The 16561-nt window shown below is 50.6% G+C and overlaps 1 protein-coding gene across 4 annotated transcripts in view; it reads right to left on the minus strand.

The window, feature by feature from the left end:
* INSR (insulin receptor) overlaps positions 1–16561 on the minus strand; it is a 127656-nt gene that overhangs the window by 12638 nt on the left and 98457 nt on the right. For 2 of the 4 annotated variants that reach the window (XM_045084535.1, XM_045084549.1), the window contains 5 exons: positions 12168–12439; positions 11607–11746; positions 6160–6319; positions 2227–2326; positions 1168–1235 (listed from right to left, as the gene is read on the minus strand). In XM_045084535.1, coding sequence (XP_044940470.1) covers positions 1168–1235; positions 2227–2326; positions 6160–6319; positions 11607–11746; positions 12168–12439 — 740 coding nt within the window. Of the gene's footprint in view, positions 1–1167; positions 1236–2226; positions 2330–6159; positions 6320–11606; positions 11747–12167; positions 12440–16561 lie in introns of all 4 variants that reach the window. The other 2 variants (XM_045084543.1, XM_045084533.1) reach the window with 1 other exon arrangement.

The raw sequence follows: 16561 nt of genomic DNA on the forward strand, positions 1-16561 counted from the left end.
TCCCCAAGCCGGGAGAGGAAGCTCCTCCATCTGCGGCCACTCCCCCTGCTCCTGGCCCCTGCACACGTCCCCACCCAGCATGATACCCTCTTCCAGTTTCCCTACTCTGACGTTTTAGCATCTGGGGCCTCGATGACCCCGGAGGGACTGACCCCCTAAGGGTGGCCAATCCCTACAGACCCTAAATGACTGGCCTGTGACAGTACCTTCTACCTGCAAAACCACCACCCAGAGCCCAAACCCTCACCCTCTTCTCTAGATGCTTCGATCACCCCAGGGCCAGCCTCCACACCCCAGAACCCACTCAAATCATTCAAAATAGCAAGTCCTTGGTCTTGCCCTGCCCTGCCTTGCCTTGCCAAACACACCACAATAAACATTCTTGTCTTCCTTCTCCCACACCCCCTCAGCAGACCTGATGAGAACACATCCTGGGCGTCCTTACAAACATCCCCCCAGGATCCCCCCGCCACAGCGTTCACGCCTCCAAAGTCACTTTCTGATTCCTGCTGCGTGAAGCCCTTTAGAAACTTGCAACATGGCAGATGCTTTCTCCTCGGAAGGAGAGCGTCATCTGCAGGGGCCGCCCAGCATGCTTCGGTACGATCCAGGGAAATCCAGGTGTCAGTCCGACACTCGGGTGCTGGCATCAGCATCCCACCCGCGTTCAGCCCCTGCCAGCAGCGGATGCGTCCCCCGTGCCCACACAGCCGCCTGCGCACCCCATCTCACCCTTCGTTCTTGTCTTCCCTGCCTCTTACCCCGTGTCTCATTTTGGCTCCTGACCCCCACCTGCCAACCTGGACAGCAAGTCCGTGCACGGCCCTCTGGCTCTGACCCTCCGCGCAGTCTCTGGCGCAGGTATCCCGGGTTCCACTCCCTACTCCCCCAACAGCTGGGACACCTGACTCTCTGTCAGCCTCCCAGCCGAGCCCCTGGGGTGAGCCCAGCTAGATCAGCCTAGCCAAACAGGTGCCAGACAGCGGGTGCCTGGCTGCTCTCGGTAATACGGTCTCGCAGCAAGAGGCAGGTCTGTGAGCTCATGTGAGCGAGAGGTCTCAGCTCAGTCTCCCTGGGTGCCGACCCCTGACCTGCACTTGACACTGATAGCCAGGGACCCCAAAAGGCAGGATTCTGGCCACCCAAGGGTACGGGGATGGTACTCACCATCACTGGCACTGAGGTACTCAGGGTTTGAAGATGCATACAGCGGTCCCAGCGGCCCATCCGGCTGCCTGGAAGAGAAGAAGGAAAATATTCCAGCTTGATATCCTCAAGGGGCTCTGGGTCACTCGAAGCGGGGTTTAGCTCCCCAAGGCCAATGACAGCCCTTAGCAACAGCATCCCTGTGACCCTGGATATGGTCTGGGGTGTCGTACAAGCCCATCAGATGGCTACTTAAATATGCATGAACATGGGATCATGAACCGTAATTTACAGTTGTCCTTACTAACACCTGAAAGATACTCGCCCTTTGCTGTTCTCATCCCAGCTCAGCAGAAACAATAGCTAAGTTTTCGGGAAACTGGAGAGCAGGCTGTTAATATAATCATCCTCCAAAAATTAAAAGATACAGGCTGACATTTACATAAAATGATACTAAAAGTTGGGGCGCCTTCTCTAGATGGGATGGAGCCCTGCATTGGGCTCCACACTCAGCAGGGAGTCTGCCTGAGATTCTCTGTCTCCCCTGACCCTCCTCCTGCTCTTTCTCCCTCTCTTTCTTGCTCGTGCTCTCTAAAATAAGTAAATCTTTAAAAAAAAAAAAAAAAAAAGTCATCTCCGTGATTTGAGAAAACATTCCTTCGGTATCTAAAAGTCACTACCTGACCAAGCCAAGTCACTTCTTTGATGATGAACCTCCACATCTTAGTTCATTTTTACCTTCCTCTTTAATGAAAACAAAGCATCAGTCAACAGGTTGGAGCCATGTTCCTGCATCCCTGGCAACCACAGGCTGCCTACAGAGACAAAGTTTCAGGGGTGGGACGGGGGGAATCAACCAAAGCATTTGGTGACCATCAACCAGCGGGAGGGCATTTGTGATCATTTATGATTGAGCGTTGCGAACTGTATTACGATCTTTAGCTGTAAGTTGCAGGCCACGCCCATCCCTTACGTCAGTCAAACTGACAATAAACTGAGCTAGCGCTCCCTCTGTATCTAGGCACGCCTGCTTTCCTGGAGAGCCCGTCTAACCATTTACCCGCACACGGCCATACCCACCTCTTCCGCAGGAACAGGTAAATACTTCCAATCACAACACTGAAGAGAAAGACAAAGATGAGGGGGCCGATGATGATTTTTGCAATATTCGATGGGACATCTACTGAAATAGAATAAGACAAATGGTTCACATCAAAATGTGTTCCTATCGCAAATCACATCTACGCCTGTAATGACAAGCCACATGCTCCTGCCCCTTCTCTTGTTCCGAGCCTCTCCACTGGTCACCTGAGCCCTTCTTTTCCAGCAGTCCCGAAACACTGGCTGGTTCCATGGGGCGGGAAGGCAGGCTCCGAGGCTCCGACCCCCAGACCACATCGCCCACCGCCAGTCCACACAGCTTCCCAGGCAGGCAACCCAGGCCATGGTCCAAGTCCCCACACTTGAAAGGCCTTGCTCCTTAACGCCCCACTGCCACTGTCTTGAAAGTCTTCATAATTTTTAGGGGCGCCTGGGTAGCTCAGTCATTTAAGCAACTGCCTTCAGTTCAGGTCATGATTCCAGGGTCCTGGGATCGAGCCCCGTATGCGGGAAGCCTGCTTCTCCCTCTCCCTCCGTCCTTCCCCCAACTCATGCTTGTGCTCTATTTCTCTCTCTCAAATAAATAAAATCTTTTAAAAAAAAATTCTTAATAATTTTTAAACAAAGGGCCCTACATTTTCATTCTGCAGTGGGCTCCGCAAATTAAACAGCCGATTTTCATCCGAACAACACCTCTCACAGACGAAAAATTCACCAGGAAGGGCCCTGTATGCTAACAGGTCCTCCCCTCTTCAATTTAGGGAAGAAATGCTATGGAGCCTTTTTTTTTTTTTCCTTTTTAAAAAAATCTGCAATGTAAAGCCGAGTTGTCTGCATTTATAAACACACTCCCATATTCAGACTCTCCCGAGCCAAGGAGGAAAATGCGTTCTAAGGAATCACGGAGGGACCCTGGTCCCTGGTCCCTAAGATCTTTCCTGTCAACAGAGGTTTACTGAACACTTAGGAAAACACCAGGCGCTAAGTGAAGTGCTCTGTGCTGGTTGATTTTATTTAATGTCACACAAGCCATGGTGGGAGGGGCTGTGACTAAGACCAACCACTAGACTGGGAAAAGAGACTCAGAGAGCGGAGGGGTCTTGCCCCAAACCCCAGAGCGGACCCACGGTGGAGCAGGGATTTCAAGCCGGGCCCATCTGTGGACGTGCTTAGCCACAGCCCCACGCTGCCTTCAGTGGCTGGCTATACCCTGAGACCTCCGGTCCCTCCCTGAAGTCCCAGCAAACTGCCTCCTCCCCTCCCCGGCAGCTCCTGGCCACAGAAAGTCTCCATCAATATTTGGTAGTTGAAGGAGACATGAGAAGAGGGAACCTACTGGCCACACATGGGTGTCTGCGTGTCGCTTCCTCCCTGTCCCTTCTTTCCTCAGGAGCAGGGAAACTGGAGACCACCAAGTGGCCGGGACTTAGCAGGTCTGGAGACACAATCTGCGAGTCATGCTGCACCCCCGTCTCGGCTTCCCAGACCCCACAGTCCTGCTCAAGCCTCCGATTCCCGTGGCCACGGAACCAGGCCATGGAGAAAGGGAAGCACCCAGGGTGCAAAATTTGAGAGCTCTTGCTCTGGGTCACGGAGACACAGGGTCAGCCCCTGGGGGTGAGCACCTCCTTAAAATGTGCACCCCCAGTTCCTTGCTTGCCTCCCTGTGAGAAAATAAAGAACTGTAATTTTCCAGACTTTTTGGCATCTTTAGTAATGCTGCATTGCATTTCCTCAAACACATTATCTTTTCTGGACATCTCTGTTCATTTCCTCAGGATAATTTTCTAGAACCAGAATTGCTGGTTCACACAGTCAGAGCCTTTATAAGATGTTTGATACGGATTTTTCAAGTAGTATGCTTTAGGGGAGGTGGTTCAGTCAGGATAGTGTCTGCCTTCAGCTCAGGTCATGATCTCAGGGTCCTGGGATCGAGCCGCATCAGGCTCCCTGCTCGAGTCTGCTTCTCCTTGTCCCTCTGTCCCTCCCCTCAAGCTCATGCTTTCTCTCTTGCTTGGTGTCTCAAAACAATCAATAAAAGTCTTTAAAATAAAGTGCTATATTGTGGCATTCACCAACCATGAAAAGAATGTCCATGGGTCTCTACTCTTGGACAGCACTGAGTACTATAATTGAACAGAAACAAACGCCTTGCCAATTCGATAAGTTAAAAATTACCTCTTGTTTTAATTTGCTCCCTTTTTTGGTGTGGTTTTGAGGTTGGACTTTTTTTTATGCTTTCTATCTTTTATATTTCTTTTTAAGCTGGCTATTTACGGCGTCTATGCTTGTGTTAGGATTTATTTATATCTTCTACTCATGTACTACATATATATATATTCATTTTATAACAAGGATATTAACTTGTTGTCAATGATGTTACAAACGTTTTTTTCGCACTTTGATATTTTCCTTGGAATTTTATTCATGTCAGCCTAGGTTCTTGAGAGACTCCAAATCCTTGAAATATCCTGGGTAATAAGAGTGTCTTTATTATTGACGAGCCCCTTGGAACAGACCTGAGCTTATGCTAAGAGATGAGATGACCCAGGATGCCAGCTAGTCACTGGCAGACCACGCACGTGATTGGAAGGCTGGACCAGAGGGGCTGCTCCAGGGAGCAGAGGGGCCGGAGATGGAGCTCCATCACACAACAGCGATGTGTTCAGCAGTGCCTAGTGAGGGACACCCTCCACACCCAAGCCTAGAGGAGCTTCCCGGCTGGTGAACACACGGGTATGCCAGGAGGATGCCGCCACATGTCCTGATTCCACTGGGAGAACACACAGGAGCTCAGCATCCTGGACCCTCCCGACCCTCCCTTGTATGTCTCCTCATTTGGGTGGCCCCGACTGACAGCCTTTATAATAACACCATCCTTGTAATCTAGCACTTTCCTGAGCTCCATGAGCTGATCGAGCAAATGACTGAATCTGGGGGTGGCGGGGGAGGTCACAGGAACCCCTGAGTTTGTTGCCAGCTGGGGGGTGTCAGCTGGAAGTGCAGGGAGCTTGAAGAACCCCCAACTTCTAGCCAGCATCTGAAGTAAGGCCCGTCTGGCTGGGAACTGTGCTCTTAACCTGGCAGGGTCTGTGTTCACCCCCTTAGGCAGCATCAGAACGGTGGTGCTGCACGCCCAGCTGGTGTCGGGGCGCTCATCCCAGCCCTGACCCTGGCTGGAGCCTTCCCAGCAGGAGTCACTTCCCACTTTCCGAAGTCCCACCAGGCCTGGTATGTGAAAATCCAGCCGGCCAAGCAGTAGCCTTGTCACTCCAGTCCGTCGCAAGCTCCCACTCCTCCTGGTCTAGAATCTCCTCTCCTTCCAAGTCATCTGTTCACTCATTCAAGTGTCTAGGCTCCGACCACACTGCAGGATGACCACCTTCTTTTGTCCCCACTTGTACATTCTTCCGGGTCTCAGTCAAGATGTCACCTCCTCCAGGAAGCAGTCCCTGACCAGTTCAGCTTCCCCAGCCTCCCACTCTACTGTCCACAGTGTGCTCTGCGCACCCGATGGCAGCACTCATTCCCTGCGTATCAAGAGCACATCTGACACTCCACAGACAAGCTCCCATGTCCTCCCTTGGAGGGCACAGCCCATCAAAAATCAAGTTTAGGACACTAGTAACAAGAGCTAATGTGTTCATCTAACATGCCCTGGGCTAGCCACTTGACCCGCATAATGTCACTGAAACCTCCTTTTACCCCCAAGGCTGTTGGGGGGGTCCTTACTCTCCCCATGGTCAGATAAGAACACACAGGCTCAGAGAGGACAAGCACATTGCTCAGGTCACACAGCAGCACCAGCAGACCGGGACGTGGTCAAGTACGGGGCCAGCAGGCATAGCCTCCGAGCTTCCCTGGCCATCCTCTGAACTGCCCTGCCACGCCCAGCCCCAAGCCCAGACTTACAATAGTCTGTCACGTAGAAATAGGTGGCTTCTGTCCAGGATCCGTTGCCTGCCAGGGAGGTGGCCCGGACTCGCACGCTGTAATTCCCTGGCGGCAGCCCGCGCAGCCTGCAGCCGCGCTCCAGAGCGAAGTGTCTGCGGGAGACACAGAGGTGCAGCTCCTGGAAGACAGGGGGAGGAGTGAGGATTGTTCTCGGCCATTCGGGAGCGTCCATCCCTGGCAGGAAGGCCACAGAGGGAGGAAGGTGCCATCAGAACACTGAGCGCCCGGGCTGCGTCAGGACCGTCACAATTTCCGCATGCTCGCTCTCCGGGGAAGGAGGCAGCTGCGGAGGCTGTCATCGTAAAATCTGACCCTTCCTAAACCACAAGCCATGCGTCTGACCTGGACCAGGTCATTTCCTTCTTGTGACAACCCCACTGGGGCTCAGCCTCATGCTAGAGACGAGGACACGGGGGCCCCAAACTTTTGCGGTCAAAGGGGCCGGATGGTCACCCACTCACCCACACGAATGACCCACTCAGCTCTGCTGTCACAGCGCGAAAGCACCCCGAGACCCACCCCAAACCCATAACATCCGTCCACAAGCAGACGCGGTTGTGTGCCCACGGAACGCTGCAGACGCCCAACGCTGAGCTTCACGTTAAGTGGATACGTGTCATCACACTATCTTTCTCTCGATGCTTGGCATTTTTTTTCCCAGCCACTTTAAGACAGGAAAGCGATTCTTAGCTCTGAAGCTGTACGAAGACAGGCAGGCGTACAAAAATAGTCCGCCGGCTGCTGCTTGAGAGACCGAATGGTTGGTGGGTGCTCTCCTAGCGGGTTTAAGTGGCTGGGCCAACCACCCTTGTTCAATCCAGAACCACGTGGCTCCTACCCTTTTTGGAACCACTGTGAGGCACTGTTACCAGGCCTCTTGAAAGTCCCAGAAGGCCAGGAAAGAAGAGACCCACAGCACCTAAATCAAATTTCAGGCTTTGCCCCCACATCTCCTGGCCTCAGAGCCAAAGGCACGCATGGGCTTAATGTCTTCAGGACCCACGGTAAATCTCCTTCCTTCCTCTGGTGCAGCCTGGCTTTGCTTTGCTTTATGCGACCATTCTGAAAACAAGCAGGGCCCTACCTCAATCTCTGAAAACAGAGGGGAGATAAGAAAAGGATACGCGCCCCCGTGAGAAGGGTGCAAACAGAGATCAATCCAGAGCCTAGTAGAAGAGGCAAGAGGCTCCCTGGGAAGTGAGACCATGAACCCTGCCCGCGACCGGCCAATTTTTTAAAACTTTCCAAAACAGCTCCAAGTTAATAGTGCATGCAGAGAGCTGGACTGGAAAATTTCAGCGGGCAGAGAAAGAAACGCAAAAAACTCCCGTGCTCGTCATGTGACAACAACAGCAAGAAAACAGATCGGGCTGATCGGGCTGACGGCAGGGCTGGGGGCACCGGTCCAAAGGTCCGTCCAAGTCCGATGAGTCACCAAGTAGAAATGGGCAAATACTCAAATGCAGACACCGAAGGTAGGTGCTGTCGGGGGACCGAGGGGAAGGGCACCCTCCGAGGCCGGCTGGGGTCCCCACACACCGCGAGGGGCGAGGGGACCATGAATGGAAGGAACTAGACAATGAGGCAGCTGTCTCCACAGACACCGAGAAACAAAAACGAAAAGGGAAACGAGAAGCGAAACCTGACAAAGAGTGAAGAAGCCAATTCCGTGAAAGCCTGTGCCAATGAGACAGAAGCCCGAAACCACGACAGACACTGAAGCGAAGGAGACGGGACGCCAACAGTGAGAAGCGATGCTCCTCCCCGGGGGAGGGGGCGGTCCCCGGGTCCAGGGCCTCCTGGGCAGAGAGGGAACAGGGTAAGACGGCAAAGGACTTGAATGCGAGGTTCAAGGAGAAAGAGCCGCCAAAGTGAGGCAGCTAGACGGGATTTTGGCTATGAACCCAGCAAATGCCAGAAAAACAACAACAACCACAACAAAAACCAAAAAACAAACGAACAGAAAAACCTCCCACCAAATGCTGGAGAGAATTTTTGCAGAACTGGCAAAATCATACTCCAACAGTATTATTAATGGGGCGTAATAAATTTTTTTGCATTATTTTCTTACTTTATGAAAGCGATGCTAGGCAATAAGGGAGATTGTGGGAGATGATTCGCCATCTTGTCCGTGAAAAGGGTTTTTTTTTTTTTAAAAGTGACGGTAATCTCTCACTCTCTCCTATTTGCCCCCTAGCGACCCAAATCTCTGTTCCCCTAAAGGGCAAATAGGGCCAGTCTGTGTGGAGTTGGTGCTGCCCCACGTGGGGCTGAGGATCTAGCAGGGATTCGTACCCGTGACCCTTGGACTCCAGGAAGAGGGGGAGGCAGACGCACTGCAGGCAGCGGGAGAACTTGTGCCAACAGGGTAACTAACACTCCCAGCTCACCCAGGACCAAGGGGTTCCTAGGATGGAGGCCTTCAGTGCTCAACGCTGGCAAACTCCAAGGAAAGAGCCGGGCACAGCAGCAGGAAGAAAACCACGGAGGGTCTGCAGTGGAAACGTGCTGCCCACGGCCCGGAATCCATATTCCCTTCCCTGCTGCCCTCAACATCCCGAAGGTTATGTCGCCCTGGAACTGCCTTTGGAAGCTGCCCCTCCCCCTTGAAGGGGTTCTGGCCTCCCATCCGCAACCCCACCCCGGCTCCAGGGCCGACCCTCACTGCCCAAAGCCACCCGAAAGCTGACAAGTCCCGTGGGTTCAGGAAAAGGCCCAAAACTTGGCCCAAATGAGCCATCCGGGAAATGCACATCAAGACCACAGTGAGACACCACTCACAGCCACCAGCACGGCCCTAACCCAAAACAAGGCCCAGAACATGGATTGTCGACCACGGGGGGAAGCTGGACCCTCAGACCCTGCCGCTGGGGATCTAAAATGGTGCAGCCACTTGAGGAAAGAGCTGGCCCGGGACCCAGGAGTTCTATCCCGTGGTACGTGCCCAGGAGACCGGAAACCACGTGTCCACACAAACACTTGCACGAGGACGCTCTGAGCGACTTTACTCACAACGGCCAGATGGCGAAAACGACCCGAATGTCTGCCTACGGGTGACGGGTAACAAAATGTGGTCCACCCATGTGATGGAGTATTTCTCAGTCAGGAAAAGGAAGGAAGCACAGACACGTGCCACCACGGGGATGGACCTCGGAGACATTATGATAATGACAGAAGCCGGCAAGAGAGGGCCGTGGGCTGTACGATCTGGTGCGAGAACAGGCATATCCAGAGACAGAGAGTAGGTGAGCAGCCGACAGAGACTGGCGGGACACGAGGAAGGAGAGATCAGGGGCTGGGGGGACTTTTTAGGAAAATACTCTGAAATTGATGTAACGATTGGCTCGGTCAGTGGAGTGTGAGATGCTGGTCTTGGGGGGTTGTGAGTTCAAGCCCCATGTGGGTGTAGTGATGACCATTATGTTGAATATTATTTTATTTTATTTTATTGTGAAGATTTTATTTTTAAGTCATCTCTACACACAACGTGGGCTTGAAATCAGATCCCCGAGACCAAGAGTCACGCGCTCCTCCGACCGAGCCAGCCAGTCGCCCCGAACTGTGTATTTTAAATGGGCGTATTTTATGGTATGTGAATGTGTCACAGTAAAACTGTTATTATAAAACAAACAAACAGGGCGCCCGGGTGGCTCAGTGCGTTAGGTCTCTGCCTTTGGCTCAGGTCATGATCCCAGGGTCCTGGGCTCGAGCCCCACATCAGGCTCTCTGCTCAGCAGGGAGCCTGCTTCCTCTTCTCTCTCTGCCTGCCTCTCTGCCTACTTGTGATCTCTGTCAAATAAAAAAATAAAATCTTTAAAAAAAAACAAAAACAAAAACACTCATGCCCAAGCCTGACTTTATGGCTCCCAAAACTAAAAACTTAAACTCTCTGGCCATTTATAGAAAATGAGCTCTGGCCTGAGTGACCGGCCTCAGCCACAGATGGTAGGTTCCGGAACCCAACAGTCTGGATTTGAGATGCTGAGCGTGTGACCCTGAGCAAGGGCACTCAGCTCCTCCAGTGTTCACACTCCTGGCCAAAAAAAGGAGACACTAACAGATGCCACCTGGTCGGGTCACCTCGAGGTTCCATCAGATGCTTGCAAAGGACTGGGTGCTGTGCCTGGGACGGGGGAAGGGCTCAGAGCAACCCAAGCAGGTGATGAGGCTCATCTGCCTGAAGTCACACGGTCAAGGGGAGAATCATCAGCAGGGGGATTCAAGCCCTAGCCTGCACCTCCTCTAGCAGGTGCAGACCCCTGCCCTTCTGCAGATGGTGATCCACCCACAGTAGTTATGGGCGCCGCTTGGAGCCCACGCCTGCCTACTGCCTGCTTTTGCAATAAAACATTTCACCGGTGCACAACCATCCCCATGAGCATCCGTCTCCTCTATCAGGCGGCTTTCGAGCTACAACAGCAGAGCTAAGTATTTGCAACAGAGGCCGTTTAGCCGTGCGTGAAGCCAAACATGGTCCGTATCTGGCCCTCGACAGGAAAAAAAGCTGCCAACCCTTGGATGAAAACATCAGTCTTGGGTTTGAGTCCTGACTTTATTCTTCTGGACGCTGGACAAAAAAATCCTGGCTGCCTCCGGACCAAGCTCACTGGGTTATTCTGAGGATTTACTGCATCTCATCAGTCCTGAAAGGCGTATTATTTTCACATTTTGGCATTTCTGAAATTGCAAGGCAGCTTTAGAAGCAACACCAACTTAGAATTAGAATTGGCAGTTTTTGTTTTTGTTTTTTTTTCTAGCAGTGGCTGCTCATCATGCCTTAGGCGTGATAAAAAATGATAAAGGACATAAAACCTCATGTACACAGCTTCATATGTGCGAGACACACAGTGACCCCTCAGGACAGCGTGGCTCCTTTTCTGTCCTTCTTAGATGCCATTACCTCGGGCATCTCTGCGTTCTCCCACCACCCCGCACAGCGTCTGCCGGGAAATGGAAAGTTCCTTAATAAGAACCTGAGTGGCTCAGTCGGTTAGGTGCATCTGCATTCGGCTCAGGTCATGATGCAGGGTCCTGGGATCGAGCCCTGCGTTGGGCTCCCTGCTCAGTGGGAAGTTTGCTTCTCCCTCTCCCTCTGCCCCTAGAGAACTCTGACTGAAGTGAAGTGGGTCTCCTGTGATGTCAGGAGGGACACAAATGCAGACAGCCATTGTTCACCCTGTAGGACAGCGCTGAAATGTGAGAAACTGAGGAAGTCAGTCTGGAGAACGGCATTTCTCACCCACCTCCCTGGAAAGTTCTAAATCAAGGCGTGGAGTCCCAATGACAATGCATTCAACAGGAGAAGTGTTTGGGCCAGAATTTAAGAAGAGAAGGGGGTCGCGGGGCGGGGGGGGGGGAGCCGGCAACAGCTCTGAGGGACGCGCCCGAGCATCCGGAGGTCTTACCTCATCTCCATAGCGTCGGTAACTGACTTCATACAGCACAATCAGACCGTTGGGTTCCTTCGGCTCCTGCCACATCAAGTGAACGACATTGTTCTCGAAGATTTCGTGGGTCACGGGGCCGACGATGTCGTCTGCCTTGGCTGTAAGGAGCAGTGCTTAGAGGCAGGCTCCTGACCCCCGGGATCAAATCCCACCTCCAGCTGCTTGCGAAACTTTCCCATGAGGGAAGTGGACGCGTAAAACTCAACGTCTTCACGGGACTGTCTGCGTGCCTATCTATCCGTCTGTCCATCTCGCTCATATCCCACTGGTTCCGTTTCTCTGCAGAACCCTGATCAATACCATGCATAATACGTATTTCTTAATTTGACTTTATATTTCGTATGTGTCTATCTGTGTCTGTGTATCTGCTGAAGTTGTACATTGGCTAGGGGAAGCTGGGCGCCCACAAAAATAAGCAACGATAAAGGCAGATTAGATACCCATCTACGCTGCCTACCGGGCGGAGGGCTGCCCCGTGGCGAGCCCAGGTCTCCTGGCGCTGGCGATGAGCCCACCCACCTTCGGGCATGGTCCTGGCGCTGACATAGGCCGCCACGCTGCACCTCTCCTCGGGGGCGTCCTGGTTGCAAGCCTGCAGCTCGATACGGTAGCCGGTGAAATGACGCAGCCCAGAGATGACCAGGGACTCCTTGTTTACCACCTTCTCAAAAGGCTTGCGCTCCTCCGGGCTCGTGGGCGTGCTAGTCGAGGTGTTGGGGAAACCGGCAGCTGTGGGCACGGCCGCTGTCACGTTGGCCACGTCCCTGAGGGCCCTGCGTTTCCGCGACGGCCTGTCATGACAGCAGGACACACACATATACACACACGGTCATGCGATCGCCGTCTTGAGGATAAAAAAAAATGACGCTGGGGGATAAAAGTCTCAAAACCAAGGACGGGCGGGTGGCGATGCAATGAAATGCAGGTTGCCCAGAATTTAACCCAGAGCAGCTTTCCAGGACACCCGCAAGGGGAGGGGGCTCCAGGACCATCAGTGGGGGACACACACGGATATTCCCCTCAACATGCTTGATTTTAGGTTGTCACGTTGCAGATTAACTGGCCACCCCGGGTCAGTGTTAAAGACCAGATGCCCAGAGCATGTCAGAGTCTAACTTTTCAGGAACCTTATCAAACGGCATGAGCCCAGCAGCTCAAACTACTGGCCAGCATCACCTATCTAAACAGGAAAGACACCATCTTCTAATTCTTATGACCCTAGAGGGCATCTACCTCATAGAAGTGACTACATTTCAATTCTTAGGTTAAAAAAAAAAAGTCTTACCACTCAGGTTGGTAAGGGTACTCAAAAAAAAAAAGAAAAGAAAAGATAAAACCATGCAGTCAATACACATCCCCCCCCATTAAGAAATTAAGACATAAATGCAAAACCCTCAAAATTTATAAACACACATACACAAAAAGAACAGAGAAAATTTAAACAACTCATCGTTCCGCTGCCCTCTGTTTCCCGGGGGTAATTTTTTTCCTAGAAATGTTATGTGTAGGTTATAATGAGGACCAAGCGAGTTTTGTAAACCTTTGTTCGCTTGTTCTGCTGCAAACATGCATCAGAGAGCTTCCTTCAAACATAACGCCTTAAGTACTTAGTACAGAATTTACGTTTTGTCTTTTTCAGTGGGAAGGTTTTCCCTCCCCGTTAGGAAAGGAGCACATGCTCAATGCAGAAAATTGGAAAATGCTCAATTTAATGCACGAGCCATAAATTACGAACCATCCTCCTATTTTATTTAATACAGACATGCCCCCGTTTTATTGCCCTTGGCACTACGGTGCTTTGCAAATCCTGCATTTTTACAAACTGAAGGTGTGTGGCACCCAGCACAGGCCAAGTCTACCAGTACCATTCTCCAGCAACATTTCCTGTGTGTCTCCGAGTCACCTTCTGGGGACTCTCACACTGTTTCGAACTTTCTCATTATCATCCTATTTGTCACGGCGATCTGTGACTCACTGGAAGCCCCAAGGATGGTCTGCATTTTGTACCAATATTTTTAAATTAAGGTGTGTGTGCTGTTTTGTTAGACGTGATGCTAAGGCACTCCTAACAGACTACAGTCTGGTATCAACTTACAGGCACTGGGGAAACCAAAAAATTCAGGAGACCAGCTTACTGTGATACCCATCTTAACGAGGGTGGGTCTGGAACTGAGCCCACAGGACCTCAGAGGATGTCTGTATTAGGAGGATCTCAGCGTCTTCTGCTCTTATCAACACCGCTTTGGTCACTGTCAGACTGTCTTATCAGATCCTAAAACTAGACTCTTAGAAGGGAAATCGCTAGGCTGTGCCTGTTCATCCACACGGCGAAACTACTCTCCGAGACATTTCAACTGATCGGGGGTCTCCCCAGCAGCCCCTCAAATGCACCTCGGGATAACCTCATCAGTACTCAGGGTTAAAGGGTTCTTTGGGTTTTGTCTGTTTGTTGGTTTGCAGATTTCCAACCCAAGAGACTGTCTGAAAAACAAGGCCCTTCTGCTCTGTTTGTTAACTCCTAACACCACTCCAGGTGAACCTGTCTTTCCTTCCTCCGTCTTTTGTGTTTCTCTAAGGAACTCGTCCATCTTCTTCTATGATGTTCTAGCACTTTCCTCACTATTCCTACTGTTACCCTGTTTATTCACTAAGGATATTAACACAGCCGGTGAGATTTCTATCAATGATTCAAAACAGTCTTTCACGTGTATCCGGAAAATCTGAGAGCTCCACAGACGTTTACCTTTTTTCCTGTACAGTTAATTCTCCGTGGGGTTACCCAAGTGGTCTGTCAATTATGACAGGGACCAAGGGATTGTCTCCTCTGTTTTCTATTCTATTGCTAGTGTATCACCAGGCTTTTTAATTTACATTGTACCTGCTCTCCCAAACTCTCCTCCAAGATTTTCATAGTTGCTATCCTTGGGTTTCCAAGGAGCACACTAGAAAAAGTTGGCACCCTTTTCCTGTCGATGGTAGGAAGTAAAGATTTTGGATTTTGCAGGACCTGTGTCCCCAAGCACTTTTTCTCTCTACACAACTTTCAACGGCTTTCCAGCTATTAGAGCTTGAACGTGGGAGTACACAAAGTATAAACAAATGGGTGTGGCTGCTTTCCGATGAAGCTTCAAAGACAAAAAGACAGGCAGCCATCTGTGACATCACAGTGAGTCTATCCTTGTACTGGCCTGTTAACATAATGATGTTACTTTCCACAATCCGCTCTTTGCGATTCTTGTCTTATTGCATTGGCTGGCTACCCAGGAAGACGTTAATTAGTAATGACGACACTGGGCTTCCTCCTAAATGGAACAGGGACAGTCTAAGTATAATGTTAGCTTGGCTGTTGGTTTCATCTAGGTAATATTTATTTACCTTGTAGCAGAAATATTCTACTCCCACTTTTCACTCATTTCCCTAAATTAGGAGTTTTGATGCTGTCAAATGAATGCTGTCTCATGAGATTATCCTATGATTTTCCTTTACTGGGTCCCTAGATGTATTATCCTCTCCGCTGATCGTAAACCACCCTTGTACTTCTGAGTGAAGCGATAATGTCAGCACGCTGTTTCATTTAGGACGTATGGATCTCAAGTGTCACATTGACTAGTCCTGGGGTTCCTGCCAACATCTCAGCTACATCAGGTTCAGCTAAAGTGATATTACGTTGGATTCATAAAATGACCTGGAAAGACTTCCATCAATCTCTATGCTCAGAAACGTTTCTGTATCACAGAGTTTCAAATAACTCACCGGTAAAATTCTCTGGGCCCAGGGCCTCTCTGAGACATAATTTTTATGCATGTACCAAAGTCAGTAGACTATTTCATTTTTTCTGCTTCGTCTTGAATCTGATCAAATTAAAACTTCCCTCCTCACCAAAAGCTTCAACTTGAATAACACAAGACTGTCCAGAGAATTCAACATTAAAATCTTCCTTTGGTCCTAGTTTCAATTCACCTGCTTTATTTCTAGTTTACGTGTGGTTCCCATTCTTACATCTGCCATCTGGATTTCCCTCTCTCACAATACATTTCTATTGTTTTACCTTTTAGGTTTTTTTTCCTTAACTTATAAGATCATTTAAGGCGACTAATTCGCATCAAAGCCCAAGCTTTGGTGATACTCTACAAATTTAAGATACGTGATATTCGCATTCCCACTATTTTCCAAATGGACTTTAATGAAGGTTTCTAGGTCTGCTTCTTCTAAAAGGTAGTGAAGTGCTCGACTTGACATCACCAGGGAGGACTTTTCTGTGCAAATGTTTGAAGCCAATTTTTAGTTTCTACTGCACTGTAGTCAGAAGACAAACACTTTTGGGGCGGAAGGTGGGGTGGGAGGGGGAATATGCACTAAGATTTTTTGTGTGGTCTCTTCGTATGCAAAGACCAGTGACGTTCTTGGACGGAAACCAAAGATACACCCATGTTAGTAAGATTCAGAACACTTCCATCCAGGCACAAGTGGGCCTTTTCCCAAATGACCACAACACTGGTGGCTCAAGGAAAAGCTATCAGGAAATGGGTGTCTGCACAACTGGAAACATGAAAAGGTCTCATCAAACAAGCCGGATGTATATGCAATCACCCCCCCCCCAACCAGCCCCACCGCTATCTGTGGTTTGGGGTTCTCAAAGTCCCCGTGACCTTCACACCCCACAATCTCCTAGCAAACCAGTGGCCCTCAACCAGGGGTGAGTCTGTCCCTCGCCTCGCCACACAGGAACATTTGCCATGTCTGTCTGGGGACATCTTTGGTTGTCACTACTTGGGGGACACGTGAGTTACCAGCATTGTGAGTCCAGAGACCCGGGATGCCCCCAACATCCTACCACACGCAGGGTGGGCCCCCCAAGAAAAAATGATCTGGTCCTAAAGGTCAGTACGCGTCAGATTGGAGAAACCCCAGAG

The sequence above is a fragment of the Mustela putorius genome, unplaced genomic scaffold (assembly GCF_011764305.1).
Source record: "Mustela putorius furo isolate JIRA1106 unplaced genomic scaffold, ASM1176430v1.1 tig00000095_pilon_pilon_pilon, whole genome shotgun sequence".
In the NCBI taxonomy this organism is placed as follows: domain Eukaryota; kingdom Metazoa; phylum Chordata; class Mammalia; order Carnivora; family Mustelidae; genus Mustela; species Mustela putorius.